Below are 15,913 nucleotides of genomic sequence, written 5' to 3'. Positions count from 1 at the left end.
ACGAATACTGCACACTCAATAATCGAAGCGAACGAATAATTTACGTCGATTAATCGATCCAAACCCAGAGAGAAAAAAACGTACGGCCGCTGCAATTTTATTCTGGAAATCAATCATTATCTTTGACGCTCCCCTTATTCGGAAACGAAGCTCAATGCCGTTAACGCGAATTGAGATTCGTTTACGACTTTAGGAGAGCGTAAACGATAATAATTGATTTTCAAGCGGAATGAACATTTTTTTTATTCCAGATGTCTTTCTAGTAAATGGGAAATATGAGTCAAGCTTATTATTTCGCTTAATCGATTAATCGGTTATTTGGGGCGATTAATCGTATCGAATAACAAACTGGTGAAAAGTTTTCGATTAGCTGATGAACGATTAATTTCAAAAATCGGGGATCACTAGTTGGGAATAACTAGAGATGGGCAAACCGTTCACGAACGGTACGAAACAACTAGTTCGCCGAAAAGAGTGAACGAACGGTCGTTCTTTTTCAAAGAACGATAGTTCTCCCCACGAACTGATTGCGAGCGAACGGTTTGTGAACGAACTGATTCCGTAAGAACGGTTTGAGAGTGAACTGTTTGTGAACGAACTGTTTGCGAGTGAACTGTAAAAAAAAAGAACTGATTGAGAGTGAACGAAGTGTTTGCGGGCAAATTGTTTGCGAACGAACGAGTGCAGCTGAACTGATTTGCGCTGGATGGAATGGATAAATATAACGAGAACGCTTGTAAGGAAAATAAAATGATTTGTCATTCATGAGCAAAATGCATGTAACGCAGGGTTTATTTTGTTTATGTATTCTCAATTTTGGGTTAAAAATTAAATTAGATTTTCGTGGTTTTAAAAGCAAAACATCATATACATATCATATACTTTCTGATTATCAGAAAACAATCTGGGGGAAGCTGGGGCGACTCATGGATTAGGTAAACATAAAATTTTATAGTGAGGGCATGTTGAGGAAAAAGTTTTTTCGTTGCTCTCAATTCATTGTTTGGCCTATTGCGTGTACGTGTTATTGTGATTGTTTCTATGATTGATTGTTAGTGAAAATCGCTGCTGATTTTTTCCCTGAATGAACATTATGAAATATGATCTTACATGGAACCTGCGTGTTGCCCAAAAAAAAAGAATATGAAAAATTGCACATATTTTGTGCGCATCAAATTATTATATAAACTTTTGTCGAACGATAAACATATTTTCACATAAAGTTTGCGACTTTTAATGAAGCAGCTTATCTTTCCCCACTAACTTTCAAAAATATAAATCCCATACGTACACGGCCCAATCCAACGATATCAATTAATAGCTGTCTATTGATGTTGAGTTCCAGCCAACATTCTATGTTGTTCTTAATATCGCTGAACGAAAGAGCGAAAGAACGGTTCAAAAGAACTGATTCACTTAGATGAACGGTTAGTGAGTGAACCGTTCATCAAAGTGAACTGTTTTGCCCATCTCTAGGAATAACAATATGGCCCTGATTCTCGAATACACTTCACGGTGGAAACGAAATAAACGGCACGCCATTGAACTACGTTTTACGAGTTAGTGAAGTGTCGAAGATAATGATGAGTTTTCAGGCAGAATGAGCACTTTTCAAATGAAAAAACATTAATGAAAATTAACTTGTTCGTATCAAACTGGTATTCAATGTGAGTGGAAAACTTTGTTTTCTTCATGTGATATACTAATCTCACACAAAAATTTCATCTGAAGATAATTTGATATTATAATGATAAATTTAGTGGGAAACTAATCTCGCATCCAGATGTTGACACCGTACCGTTGTCATCGCGAATGCGTTTCATTCCGTTTCCACCGTGAAGTGTATTCGTAGTGTATTCGAGAATCAGGCCCTATGACTTATCCAGGCGATTCAACCACCACCATCTCCCATAGTACTATCGTTAGAGCTACTGTTGCTGTCGCTGCCTGCACCGCCATACATCATTGCTGAGCTCAGCACTAGAGATGGGCAAACCGTTCACGAACGGTACAAAAGAACTAGTTCGCCGGAAAGAGTGAACGAGTGGTCGTTCTTTTTCAAAGAACGGTAGTTCTCCCCACGAACTGATTGCGAGCGAACGGTTTGTGAACGAACTGATTCCGTAAGAATGGTTTGCGAGTGAACTGTTTGGGAAAGAACTGATTGAGAGTGAACTGTTTGGGAACGAACTGTTTGAGAACGAAGTGTTTGCGGGCGAACTGTTTGCGAACAAACTAGTGCGCTGACGGAATGGATAAATTTCCGTCCAGCGCAAACTGATTTGCGCTGGACGGAATGGATAAATATAACGAGAACGCTTGTAAGGAAAATAAAACGATTTGTCATTTATGAGCAAAATGCATGTAACGCAGGGTTTATTTTGTTAATGTATACTCAATTTTGGGTTAAAAATTAAATTAGATTTTCGTAGTTTTAAAAGCAAAACTATATATTTTCAATTTCATGTATTCTTTCAATTCCGCGCAACAATCATATACTTTCTGCGCTGGGGCGATTCATGGATTAGGTAAACATAAAATTTTATAGTGAGGGCATGTTGAGAAAAAAGTTTTTCCGTTGCTCTCAATTCATTGTTTGGCCTATTGCGTGTACGTGTTATCGTGATTGTTTGTATGATTGATTGTTAGTGAAATGCGCTGCTGATTTTTTCCCTGAATGAACATTATGAAATATGATCTTACATGGAACCTGTGTGTTGTCCAAAAAGAGAATATGAAAAATTGCACATATTTTGTGCGCATCAAATTATTACATAAATCATAAAAGTTTATCGACCGATAAACATATTTTCACATACAGTTTGCGACTTTTAATGAATTAGCTTATCTTTCCCCACTAATTTTCAAAAATATGAATCCCATACGTACACTATCCAATCCAACGATATCAATTAATAGCTTTCCATTGATATTGGGTTCCAGCGAACATTCTATTTTCTAAATACCGCTGAACGAAAGAGCGAAAGATCGGTTCAAAAGAACTGATTCACTTAGATGAACGGTTAGTGAGTGAACCGTTCATCAAAGTGAACTGTTTTGCCCATCTCTATTCAGCACCGGAACCAATTTGGTAGGAGAAATCATGGTAAAACCGACACCCTAAGGATTTCCACATATTTCCTGGAACTCCCGCGTTTCTTCGACTTCGAATGCTTACAGAACTTCTCTTCAACTATTAATTAACCATTCTACTATATATGATGATCATTTTTTGAGTAGAGCTCGAGTTTTGATAGTTTACAAAAATTTATATTTTCAGGTGAAATAAATGGGAGTGCGGGTGAGATCGACACCCTGTCGGGTAAAACCGACACCTTTAGAGAAACGAATGTAAACTTGTTACAATAATTTCTAAGTATCAAGAGGCTATCTATATACTATTTAGACGCTTCAAGAGGGAAAAGCGGGGATAGTTGTAAATTGTATGTAATTGGATTGCTCAAATTTTGAATAGTATAATGCATAAAATTCAACTGCAATTGAAGTCCATAGCCCTCGCCGCTGATGTAGTCTTAGGTTTGCGGAACGAATGTTCGAATTCCAGTCTATAAATCTCAGCCAGTACTTATGTTCATGTCCCAGCTTGGGTGAGCATCCACGGGAGATGTGCCGATGAGCATTGAAGCTCTGCCAAGCTTTTTGATTGCATACCTGATTCATCGTTGGTTTTGGCTGTTTATCAGTCCAGCCCAACCTTTTTTTTTCAAATGTAATATACGGTATCTACTGGCATTCACAAAAAGTGAGAAAGCATTTTCCTGTTCGTGTAACACAAACCCTGGTGTCGGTTTTACCCTGACTGAAGGTGTCGGTGTTACCCCGAACTGACTCGAAATTGCAGAACAAAGTTTTAGAGCACCGATAAGCAACAAAACCATCTACAATCTCACAAAATACATGGAACAATGATCTAGGATGACTTAGGTTCCCAGAAGTAACGAGTTTTCCAAAATTTTCCGACAAAAACACATAAATTCCACGAGCGAAATATTACACGGACTAACTCCTGTTTGCTGACCGGTTCTGTTTTGTTGTTTGTTTTAACAGAAAAGCGACTTGCGAAAAATTGCTTCTAACTGTGAAAATCAGGGGGTGTCGGTTTTACCCACAGTGTCGGTTTTATCCTGATTTCCCCTAGTAGTATTACTGTCGCTGCCAGCTGCTCGTGTTGTAATCATTAGGCTGTCTTCGAGTGTATGGCTATACGATAAAAGTGACCGGTCTATTGCTGAGCCGGTCCCTATCCATATACTGGGTATAAAAGATCGATATATTGTTTTTGTTTTCTCAACAAATCTCATCCGCAGAGAAGCAACGGTTTAGTGCTACGCAATGTTTTGGAAATCAACATAATTATTATTGGCTAACCGAATCAATTTTGAACCATGGAAGCTGAAGTTGAACTTTGGAAGTGAATATGTGTTTATGTTTATTTGAATAATAGCAATTGATTGAGGTGACTTTCAATGAGAGCGATACCCAATACATTGGTCAGGTTTTGGTCACCTCTGGTTTCTGGTACAAAAATAAATAAACGCTTTACAATATTATATTAGCTTAAATATGGATCCCATGTGTTGATCAGTTGAATGAAGACCACCACCGATCACGTCCCTCAGATCGTTTTTATTCATGAATAGCTGACCCGGCAAGCTTCGCCCCGCCCAAAATTTATCTTTCGTTATCACATCCACGTTTTGTTACTTAGCGCACGTTCATGGGTCCAATCGCAGAATTGTTCATTGACTGATCTTCTAATATACCCTTCAAAATTATTTTTTACTATAAAAATTCAGTACTTCTACCAAAACTCGACATTATAATATCAGATTACTTTCAGACACAATTCTCGTGCAAGATTTTTCATCCACTTGCAAATAACATGTTTCTCCGTTACATGGAATAAATTTTTGATACAGAAAATATGATAGAATGATGACAGTCCTAAATCGGACAATTCCTTTCTCGAGTTTTGCTCTTATCAACACATTCGGCGACCCATTTTATTTATATAGATAAGAGACGATATAGGAGTGTGTTCTATCATATTAAAATCCATTTCCACTTTCGAACGAAGATCATTTTCGTTACCGCAAACATCAAATGGACTAACAACGCTTGTAATTGTAGAACACATTCGAATTGTATTTTTCGAATTTTCCCATTTTCCTTCAGAGATTTCCGAAAATTTTGGGACCCCCTCTCCATACTAGAGGAGGAAGGGGTATCATACCATGATAGAAACATTTCTCGTACCCAAAAACCCTCACATCCCAAATTTGGCTCCATTTGCTTGATTAGTTCTCGAGTTATGCAGAAATTTGTGTTTCATTTGTATGGCAGCCCCCCCCCCTTACAGAGGGGGTGGAGTATCTAACCACTATAGAAACATTTATTGCACCCTAAAACCTCCATATGCCAAATTTGGTTCCGTTTGTTTGATTAGTTCTTGAATTATGCAGAAATGTATGCTTCATTTGTACGGCAGTCCCCCCTTAGAGAGGGGGGGAGTATCTAACCACCAAAGAACCATTTATTTCACCTCCACATGCCAAATTTGGTTTCATTTGCTTGATTCATTCTCGAGTAAAGCAGAAATTTGTGTTTCATTTGTATGGCAGCCCCCCTTAGAGAGGGGGGAGGGGTCCCGAACTATCATAAGAACCTTCCCCGACCTCAAAAACTCCTACATACCCATTTTCATGTCGATCGATTTAGTAGTTTCCGAGTCCATAAGAATCAGACAGACAAAAATCCTTTTTTATGTATGGAGATAATAGTTTTTCGCAATTTGAAGTTCGCCCGATCAGATTTGTTGAAAAGATCGGCCGATTGTTGATGCTGTTAATTTTAGCCATCTCAGTCACCTTGCTGCTGCAGATGGCCACCATTGTGGTTGATGTTATTTGAAGACTGGCGTTGGTATTGCTGGGATTGGCGATTCAGCAAATGTGGGAGCTATGCTGGAGGGTATATGGAAGAGCCACTACCGGCGGGCTTGCGCCGAACTGCTCTAAGTCTCATTCGCGTTGGTCACAGTAGTTATTGGTGAGCTGTCCTGGGTGGTTGTATGTTCGTCATATTGAGCGCTGTTCAACCGTGGATATCCAGGCATGTCGTTTCCTGACGACTGCTGCTTCAGCTGTAGATTGAACTGATCGTACTGGTTGTGGGACACTACAGCTGGTTCGTTTGAAACAGGCACAGCGTAGGTAACTGTTGGTGCGGAGGAAATACTCTGTTGCATAAAATTCAGACCTGGTTGATCGGTGTTATCTGATTGTTTTGAAATTCATATCGCTGCATCTAAAATGAATGAAAATAATGTGCGTTCATTGCATTAATGATATTAGGCTGTCAAAAAAGTCCTGTGGTATGTTTTTTGAATTTTCATTTGTTCATAAAATTAGTTACAATCATCTGTTTTAAGTCAAATATGCGCCGTTTTGTTCGATGACTTGTTCCCAACGATATGCCAACTTCATAATACCCCTGTTATAGAAGCTCGCTTCCTTATTGGAAAAAAACTCGGATAGCCAATTTTCACAGGCCTCTTTTGTGGCTAACTTCTGACTACCTAGCTCGTTCGCCATGGACAAAAACAGGTGGTAGTCACTTGGTGCAAGGTCCGGACTATACGGCGGATGCAAAAGAACCTCCCATCCGAGCTCCCGGAGCTTCTGGCGCGTCACCAAAGAAGTGTGTGGCCTGGCGTTGTCCTGATGGAAGACAATGCGGCCTCTGTTTTTTATCAAAGATGGCCTCTTCTTCATGAGTGCTACCTTCAAGCGGTCCAGTTGTTGGCAGTACAGGTCCGAATTGAGCGTTTGGCCATAAGGAAGCAGCTCATAATACATTATTCCTTGACAATCCCACCAAACACACAGCAGAACCTTCCTGGCCGTTAATGAGGGCTTGGGCACCGTCTGAGCCGCTTCAGCGGGCTTCGACCACGACCGTTTGCGCTTCACGTTGTCGTAAGTGACCCACTTGTCATCGTCAGTCACCAACTGCTTCAGAAACGGGTCGATTTTGTTGCGATTCAGCAACGATTCACATGCGTCGATACGGTCAAAGATGTTTTTTTGCGTCAACGTGTGTGGCACCCATACATCGAGCTTCTTTGTGAATCCAAGCTTCTTCAAATGGTTAATAACGGTTTGATGACTTATCCCCAGCTCTTGGCCGATGCTACGGCTGCTACTATGCCGGTATTTCTCGGCTAATTCAGTGATTTTGTCGCAATTTTCGACGACAGGCCTTCCGGAGCGTGGTGCATCTTCGACGACCTCTACACCAGAACGAAAACGTTGAAACCATCGTTGTGCGGTGGAAATGGAAACTGTATCGGATCCATAAACTGCACAAATTTTATTGGCAGCTTGAGATGCATTTTTGCCTTTGTCATAGTAGTACTGTAAAATATGTCGGATTTTCTCTTTATTTTGCTCCATATTTGCGACACTATAACTCACGAACGACTTAACTAAACAAAACACAAACCATAGTCTAAGGCGGCGGTGACACTGGATGCAGAGAAGTGATCGTACGAATTGTATGCAATAGTGAAAGTAAACAACCACATTGAGTTGTATTGGTGTGGTTACATTGCTTCCCCCTTGCTTCGTTCGAATTCGTCTGTTTCTATCGAATAAAATTGTTTGTTTCTATTCGTACAATCAAATTTTCGTGCGTACTCCTATCCAAAGTAACCTTAGCCTAATGGCGGGTTTACATTAGGGAGATCTATAGCTATAGATGGATTTATTCCCTTGAATATAGGTGTAAACGGGTGAGAATAAATATGATACACTTATTCGAGGTATATATAACTTGAATAAATTGCGCTTGTGAATTTCTCACTGGTGAGAAATCACTAAAGTTGGATGCAGTTCTACTTCAGGTGAATAAATTCATCGAAAATAAGAATATATTCATTATAGAAGTTCTCGCTAGTGTAAACGGTTGATGCGATTTCTATAAATCTCATCATATTTCTTCACATGAATATATCACTAGTCTAAACCCACCCTAAGGCTACTTTGGATCGGAGTACGTACGAAAATTCGATTGTACGAAGAGAAACAAACAATTTTGTTCGATAGAAGCTGACGAATTCGAACGAAGCAAGGGGGAAGCATTGTAACCACACCAATACAACTCAATGGGGTTGTTTACTTTCGCTATTGCATACAATAGGGCGCTTGCAGCGTGCATTTGATTAGTGATCCGTTGGGCAGGCAAAAGAGATCGCTGCATAGGATTTATATGGATAATCAACCACCAAATGATTTTTTGCTACGTATTCAGACCTTTTTTTGGATTATAACACTTACATATGTTGTAAACATCATGCTTGCACACCATTTGTATCAGATTTATACCTCTAAAGCATGTAATTAACGCATCTCGATGACCTCAATTCTGGTCAAGGTTTGTCCGATGAACTGATGTTGGTTTGTCCACATGGTTACTATGGCAGCCGCTTGACGCGCTGCAATTTCTTTATGTTGTCCTTCGTTAGTAGAAGAAATAATGTTTCATTCCATTCCATTCTTTGTTTTTGAGATGCTTTAACACGTAATGTTTCTCTGAGTGCTGTTCACCTTTGAAATACACAGAAAAGGTAATATTCTGAAGAAAGCTTAAATTATGAATGGATCAATATGATGACAGTAAACTTCAGCAATAAACATCAACATCAAGCAATATCTACTTGAAAATTCGATTTTCTTCATTCACAAACAGTGATTTCTAAAACCATGATCATTTTTCGGACAAACCGGACAAATATTTAACAAAGCTAGAAAATGATTTGTGGGAGAATCCACTATCATGTTCGCAGGGACCGACATGAGCCTGACGGAGAATTTTTTCTCGCTCCCGCAACTCGGTGGGGGTCCAACGTGTGAATTCAAAACGACATTTAGTGATCTTGCAATGTATCGGAAGAGTTTCAGCGATTTATGTGGTAGAGTGTTATTGAAGAATTCAGTACAAAAATCAAAAGTAGTACAATATACTTTCAGGTTTTATTATTTTCGGGACAATAAAAAACATCTATATTAGTTTCTCTACACTCTCGGTAGTGATAGTTGAAAGCTCCTAGACAGTATTTGCTCGGTGTTGGTTTGAAATAGTTTAATCCTCGTCCTATTTTGACCACATACCCGTTACTAAGCCTTTAATGAAAAGATTGAGGTAAACTTTGATATTTTAAATACGTTTATAATGCTTACATTATTTGTCTATCGTGCATATGGGCAGAATACTCCACAAGAAGTTCGATCCCATGCTTCTTCAAACTTTCTCTCAGCGTTTGAAACGCTCTCCCTTGTTCGTCGTTATTTTTCTGTTCGCGCACAGTTAATAATTTGATGAACTTCAAACCTCTACAACTACTCACGGCAAGTTCACAAAACATCACGACATTGCAAATCTGATGGTGTTCACGAACATAAGGTTCCTCGATGAGAATTTCCTTCACCTCTTCCGATAGATATTTTCCAAACACCCTGTGGTAGCTGTAACCAGTTGCTCCATCCACAACGTGAATCTGATCCCGGATTTCTCCTCTACTCTTCCATCGCGATATCAGTTCTTTCACCTTTTCAGCGTGGTTCATGTATTCGAGGATTTTGTTCTGAAAATGCTGCTTCCGTTTTGGATCTGTCTCGGCTGTATTAAATACGTGTTAGTGAACCGCACTCAAATACGCATCGGAACATACCTTTAGATTCCTTGAGCAACGCCTCAATTCCATCTTCGTACAGCTTCAATGATTCCAGCTTTCGGCCGTTCATGTCGTATTCGATTGCTTTTGTTAGCAAAGTTATTGCTATCTGTGCCATTTTTATTCACTTATTCCGTAACTTTTGCACTGTTTAAATTCCGATTTGGTCAGCTTCCAGCTGATTTCTGTTTGTTTACACGCATCGTACTGCAGAACAGATGATTTGAATCTTTCAACAGGAAGCATATGTCAAAACTGCTCGACTGATATTTATGTTTACCTTTAGTCCGTTAAGGGTTGGAACGTTGTGAAAATGAAACAAATGCCAATCGAAGCTGTTCGCTACATGAGACATGCGCATATTTGAGCGCGGCAATTCTGACTTCTAAAGGTATTAACATACATACATGGTAATTTCCGCCATTCAATATTCGTATTACAAATGAATTGTCGTTGTTCAGTCAAACCGAACTAAGCAACAAAATTAGAAGAAAATGGGTTGATAGCAGCAAACAATAAAGAATTTCTCAACCTATATTCTACTTTTATCATTTTATGTTGTAAATAACCAGGTATATGGCATACATTTATTTTGACTGATCCGCAAAACATAATTATAGTATGCAGTCAGAGTGAAACAAGTGTACACAACCATAGCGATTAGAGAATAGCCACGATTTTCTGACAACCATAAATTGGAAAGAATTTCAAATTGAATGTCGGACTCCTTCACTTCAGAAAATTGTTCCCTTTGTCCTTCAATGAACACGGATGAGCAACTCATATTGAAACACAATGTAGGGGAACTTTGGGTAAGGCTCACCGTGTCGGTAAAACGCCCCACCATCAAAAATCATGGAATTAGAGGCGAATGAACTTCAAAGTTTAAAGCTCTTAAAAACAACGAAAGAAAGAATCATGGAAAACGCGGTGATCGGCAGAATTTTCCTGTGCTTATAACTTCCTTTTTTCATTATAAATACAGTTAAATGTAGTGTAGCACCAAAAACCACGTCTATCTTCATATAAAAATAATATATTAAAAACTGCATGATTTCATGCAACTTTGACCGCTTCTGTCATAAGGCTTTTGAAGCATGAAAAAACTTATTTAAATTTTGCAAACTCCTATACATTCTCAAATGTTACCAGAGCTATCCATTGAGTTTGAATAAAAAAATCTTGAAAACTCAGTTTTATATCAAAATGCAATTTTATAATCCATCTCATAATGGGGCACATCGCCCCAGTATGGAGATTAATGAAGAGTTCCAGTGTTACCAATTCACTCAGATATTTCTGCAACTGTTTTATACCCAGATGGTTTCTGAAAAGCATAAAACCATTTTCACATATCATTTCTTGTAATCTTGTAATAAGAACCAGAACGAACAAAATGATTTCAATGTTTTTGACTACTAAAACCCATCCATGATTAAGAATAATGCAAACTGTTGTATCCGTTACCACGGTGATAGACTGGTAATTCGGAGTGACTAAAACATGTTTATTTTGCTTGGTGGTTAATTAACCAACTATATTTTAATCAATACATAAAACTCATAGCCTTCCAAGGAAGCAAGGCCTGCTACATCTCCCCCTCTTAAAAGTAAGTAAGCCATCTTGGAAATTTTGATTTACGAGAAGAACGTCGCAGGGTTATTTCTTCTTGATCGGATGGGTCAAGTGTTGGTGTAGCGTCGTTTTCAATTTCTTCAATAATCGGACCAGGATTCGGGCCAGATGTACCTTATGCTGGATCCAGAACCGGTTGCATCAAAATTGGAACAGGACCATCGGATGCAGAGGGTGCTGGGTTAACGGATGTAGATGGTACTGCTGGATTAACTCGTGCAGGTGTTATTGGAGGTTGAAACTCATCGAGTAGGATTTCCCATGGTAGTTGCTGCGTCTCTCCCTCAAAAGTGTCACAATCGTAGCGAGGGCGCATTTGGTTGATATGAGACCTAATAAGCCTCAGTCGTCCTGTTGTGCCCAGAACAACGATGTAATTTACGGAACCTTTCCGTTCGATGACTCGGCCAGGAACCCAGGACATGGCATTTCTGCTATGCTGCTCAACAAAGACCAAGTCGTCACCTTTGAAATTGCGTTTGACAGCTCCATGTTGACGATTGAACTGCTCATCTTGTTTGTGGTTCCTTGCAATTTGAGTAACGGAATAAGGTTTCCCTAGGAACGCTTCAGCTGGAGACGTCGATTCCGGAGTATTTGGGTTTGGAGTAGAGCGGTACACCGAAAGAAATGTGTGCAGATGCTCCAGTGTAGGTGAACTTTCTCCATAACTCAGCTTCTTAAGGCCACGCTTGAGGGAATCGACATATCGTTCTGCTTGGCCGTTGGACTGCGGGTGGTATGGAGCAGTACGGAGGTGATTGATACCATTTGCATAACAAAATTGCTGGAACCGCTCGCTGGTGAATTGCGTTCCGTTGTCTGAAACCAATGATTCCGGGTTGCCAAAACGGGAAAACGTCTCACGAAGCATGTCTATAGTTGCAGTGGTGTTAATTGATCGACTGCGGAACATTTCGGGCCACTTGGAATAAGCATCCATGATGACGAAATAGTAGTATCCATCAATAGGACCAGCGAAGTCAATATGAACACGTTGCCATGGCCGGACTGAAATGGGCCACGACTCCAGCGTTGCTTTCGTTGGAGACTTTGCTGCTTCAGCACACGCTCTGCATTGACGAACAAACTGCGCCACATCATCGTCGACATTGGGCCAGTAGATGTAGCTGCGCGCCAGAGACTTCATCCGGTCCATTCCAGTGTGTCCACGATGTAGTTGACGAATGATTCGCTTGCGAAACCTAAATGGCACGACGATCCGATCGCCGAACATAACGCATTCGTCGACGACTTGGAGTCCATCTCGTCTGGCGAAGAACTTCTTGACATCATGGTCGGAAATCTGCTTTGCATTTGCTGGCCAACCGTTATTGATGAAACCAACCACTTGTTGCAGAACTGCATCCTTCTTCGTTTCAGCCAAGATCATTTGGTGCGTTATTGGAAGATTGCTTATGGTGTCGACGAGAACTGCTTTCGCTTCAGATTCCACGTGAACGGCAGGAGTGTCAGGGCCCAGCGCTGCAAGCGATTTGCTGTGTAGACTGATATTTCGGAGTGACTAAAACAGGTCTATTTTGCTTGGTGGTTAACTAACCAACTATATTTTAATCAATACATAAAACTCATAGCCTTCTAAGGAAGCAAGGCCTGCTACACAAACCTTAGAATAAAAATAAAAATTCATAAATACAAAGGCCAAAAGTCTGGCAGCACATTCGTGAACAGCGGCACGTAGCAATATGTTTATGAACAGCGGAACATATTGATACGCTTGTAAACAAAAATTTTGGATTCATATTTCTTTGGCGTTTTCGGCGTTTGATAACAAAAATGCCTTGAAAATTCGAGATCATCTGATGATTCTAACTGGTAGAAACATAACGGAAGCGGAAGGTATAAGCAACGAATCAAGAGTTATCCAAAATAAACGCTTCGATATTGTTTGATATTTTGACTCGTTGTTGTGGTGCGTTTTGGACACGCATATGGGCATCTCAGGGGCTGTCCACATATCACGTGGACACAAATAGCACGATTTTAGACTCTCCCCTCCCCCTTCGTGGACAAGCCTGGACATTGACCAGACCCCTCCCTCTGTTGTCCACGTGGACATTCCTGAATATTTTTTTATTCAAAATTACCAAGTAAACACCTCGATTGCACCCTTGTTCCATTTCAAATTTATTCCATGTTAGATTTTGTTTATCAGAAAGGACTGTTTCAAATGACTTTTCCACTCACACGAATAAAAAGTTAGGAGTTCAAGGCTTTAGAGGCGTATGAACTGGAAAGTTTAAAGCCTCTTTAAAACAAATAATTTTAATAGGAGTTAAGGAAGTATTCCTGAATCATTTGTTGCCGTTTTAGCATCGAAACCACCGTGCTATTCCAACAGAATAAAGCATCATTTCAAAAAAGTCAGAAGTCTTTTACATGGTTTTTAGGACTGGGGCTTCGATTCTGGACTACCCTGCTTTTTTTTATCAGTTTCAACTCCAATCGGTAACTTATGTAGATTGATCACACGAAGAATAGAAGCCGAAACATAAGCAGTATGTGAGTTTTATTGAGCTTAAACGAGCAGTTACCTCTGCGTGGAGCGAGATTCAAATTTCCACATGCCGTAGCTTGGCCAAATACGTTGTTTGAATAGATTGGAAACTAAGGATGGTCTACGAATTATAAACTTGTTGTAATTCGTGCGAAATTTGTTGTTGATTTTGTAAAGAAGTGACAAATTTTTATTTTTTTTTTTCAAATTGCTCGAATTTCAATTCCTCGCGAAAGTGTACATTTTTGGAAAAAAGTAATGCAAGTGAAAAATCAAATCTTCGCGTTCAAATGTCTGTTCTCAGCCAAAAAACCTTTTTTACCGTGCAGAACTGTAGTCAAAAACCAGGACTTCATTTTGAGGGAGTGTTTCGAAAGATGGCACACGAATGAGAGTTATAGAATATATTTTTTTATAAAAAAACAGCATTTTAAAACACATTATTCAGTAGATATTTCAAAACGAATTGAAAAAATCTTGTTTATCTTCATTTATCTTCATTATGAATCACTGCTCTTTCAAGGAAAAATGATTCCAACCAGTATGACACCCATATCCGAATTGAATACGACCGCAAAGGGTTAACATGCAACTGTGTATCTATATAAAGATTATCATTGTTTGACATTTTTATACAATTCTGGTACATAGTCATGATTTGCAACTAGAGTATGCATTTTGCATATTTTATTTTGAAATGAAAAAAATCCTCCGACGGTTCACGACCAGTAGCTCCAGTCATATTGACTTTTGGAAGAAGATTGTTTGGACCGATTAGAGTATGTTTGAGGTTAAAAGACACAAAGAAATGACAGCCTGAAGTCTGAACTACCCAGCCTACTCAAGCCGCAGCAAGCAAGTGGAGAATCACTGCTTGTGTGGGGCTGTTTACTTGGAATGGGGTGGACAATCTCGTCAAGATCGATGTAAAGAGTCCTACGTCAATGTCTTGAAGGAGAACTTAAAGCCGTCACTCATGAATATGAATATTAAAGGCTATATTTTCCAACAGGACAATGATCCCAAGCACACCTCGAAGGTTGCGAAACTCTATTTTCAGTCCAAAAGGATTAAAATACTTGAGTGGACATCCCAGTCCTCAGACCAAAACTCCATTGAACATCTATGCACAATACTGGATGAAAAAATCCAATAGTTGGAGTTTTATATAAATTTGGAAATGAATGCAAACAATGGCCTGTTTACATCCTTTCCATTGTAAGAAATACGTTCACATTCGAAAACAAAATCATGAAGAAGTTTTTAGGTAATGCTGTTTACTTTTCTTCTTTCCAACACTGTACATAGGATATTTGGTAACTTATCGAGAAGCTCTTGATCAACCTGATAAATCTTCATAAACTGCTTTGTGATTAGTTTTCTGACACCAAATTGTTAGATTATTTACTTCCGTAGCATATTTCGTTTTAAGCATCTTCAAAAACCACGAATTTGACCATTGTGTTCACACTGACAAGTATTTAAAAAAAAAACATCAGGCAGCTCAACCTTTTTATTGTTAAATATGCAGAACATGCATGAACGGAAGTTTGAAAGTTCTTGAAAATGAAAAACAGATTTCGTTGATTTTTAAATATAGATGTGATTGTTTTTTCTCAAATATTTATTTCACGTATCCACGTGGACATTGGCTATACCCCTACCCCCCCACACCGTGGACAATCGGGGACATTTTCGTAACCCCTGCCGCCCCTACAGTTGTCCACGTGGTATGTGGACAGCCTCTTACCTTGCTTATTTAAGAATGGTGTAATATGAATGCGTTTAGTATTCTCGCTATTTATGTTGGTTTGCCTATTCGTAATCGTTATTGCTCATTTCATTACAAAGAAAACAAACGTGGCTACGTTGTGGATGTAAAGAAACGTTGAAATATGTAGAAAAATACATGCTTCATCTTGTTTTGCTTAACAGGGGCGTCTTACCCGGACCTCCCCTATACGCTTTCTGACAACTTATAGGTATTGGAAAGTTGATCGAATATA

General features: G+C 39.3%; 2 protein-coding genes across 2 annotated transcripts; both read right to left on the bottom strand.

Annotated features, from left to right (window-relative positions):
- Positions 1–9,034: 9,034 nt before the first annotated feature.
- On the bottom strand, positions 9,035–9,994 carry LOC129764925 (MIT domain-containing protein 1-like). The gene is made up of 3 exons (XM_055764575.1): positions 9,752–9,994; positions 9,261–9,699; positions 9,035–9,203 (listed from the first exon to the last, which is right to left on the bottom strand). Exons 1-3 carry the CDS (start codon positions 9,870–9,872, stop codon positions 9,047–9,049), a joined length of 717 nt encoding a protein of 238 aa, XP_055620550.1. The 5' UTR covers positions 9,873–9,994; the 3' UTR covers positions 9,035–9,046.
- Positions 9,995–11,504: 1,510 nt separating this feature from the next.
- On the bottom strand, positions 11,505–12,782 carry LOC129766826 (uncharacterized protein K02A2.6-like). Its single transcript, XM_055767424.1, has one exon. The coding sequence runs from the start codon at positions 12,780–12,782 to the stop codon at positions 11,505–11,507; it is 1,278 nt and encodes a 425-aa protein (XP_055623399.1).
- Between the last annotated feature and the right edge of the window lie 3,131 nt (positions 12,783–15,913).

This window comes from Toxorhynchites rutilus, chromosome 2, assembly GCF_029784135.1.
Source record: "Toxorhynchites rutilus septentrionalis strain SRP chromosome 2, ASM2978413v1, whole genome shotgun sequence".
In the NCBI taxonomy this organism is placed as follows: Eukaryota; Metazoa; Arthropoda; class Insecta; order Diptera; family Culicidae; genus Toxorhynchites; species Toxorhynchites rutilus.
This window is presented reverse-complemented; position numbering and strand designations above follow the sequence as displayed.

Excerpts from the sequence above, each read along its gene's own strand:
- LOC129766826 (XM_055767424.1), bottom strand. The coding sequence starts at position 12,782 with ATGATCTTGGCTGAAACGAAGAAGGATGCAGTTCTGCAACAAGTGGTT.
- LOC129764925 (XM_055764575.1), bottom strand. The coding sequence starts at position 9,872 with ATGGCACAGATAGCAATAACTTTGCTAACAAAAGCAATCGAATACGAC. Across the intron at positions 9,700-9,751 it reads GTTGCTCAAGGAATCTAAAG|CCGAGACAGATCCAAAACGG; the intron begins GTATGTTCCGAT and ends TATTTAATACAG. Across the intron at positions 9,204-9,260 it reads ATGCACGATAGACAAATAAT|GCTTAGTAACGGGTATGTGG; the intron begins GTAAGCATTATA and ends TTTTCATTAAAG.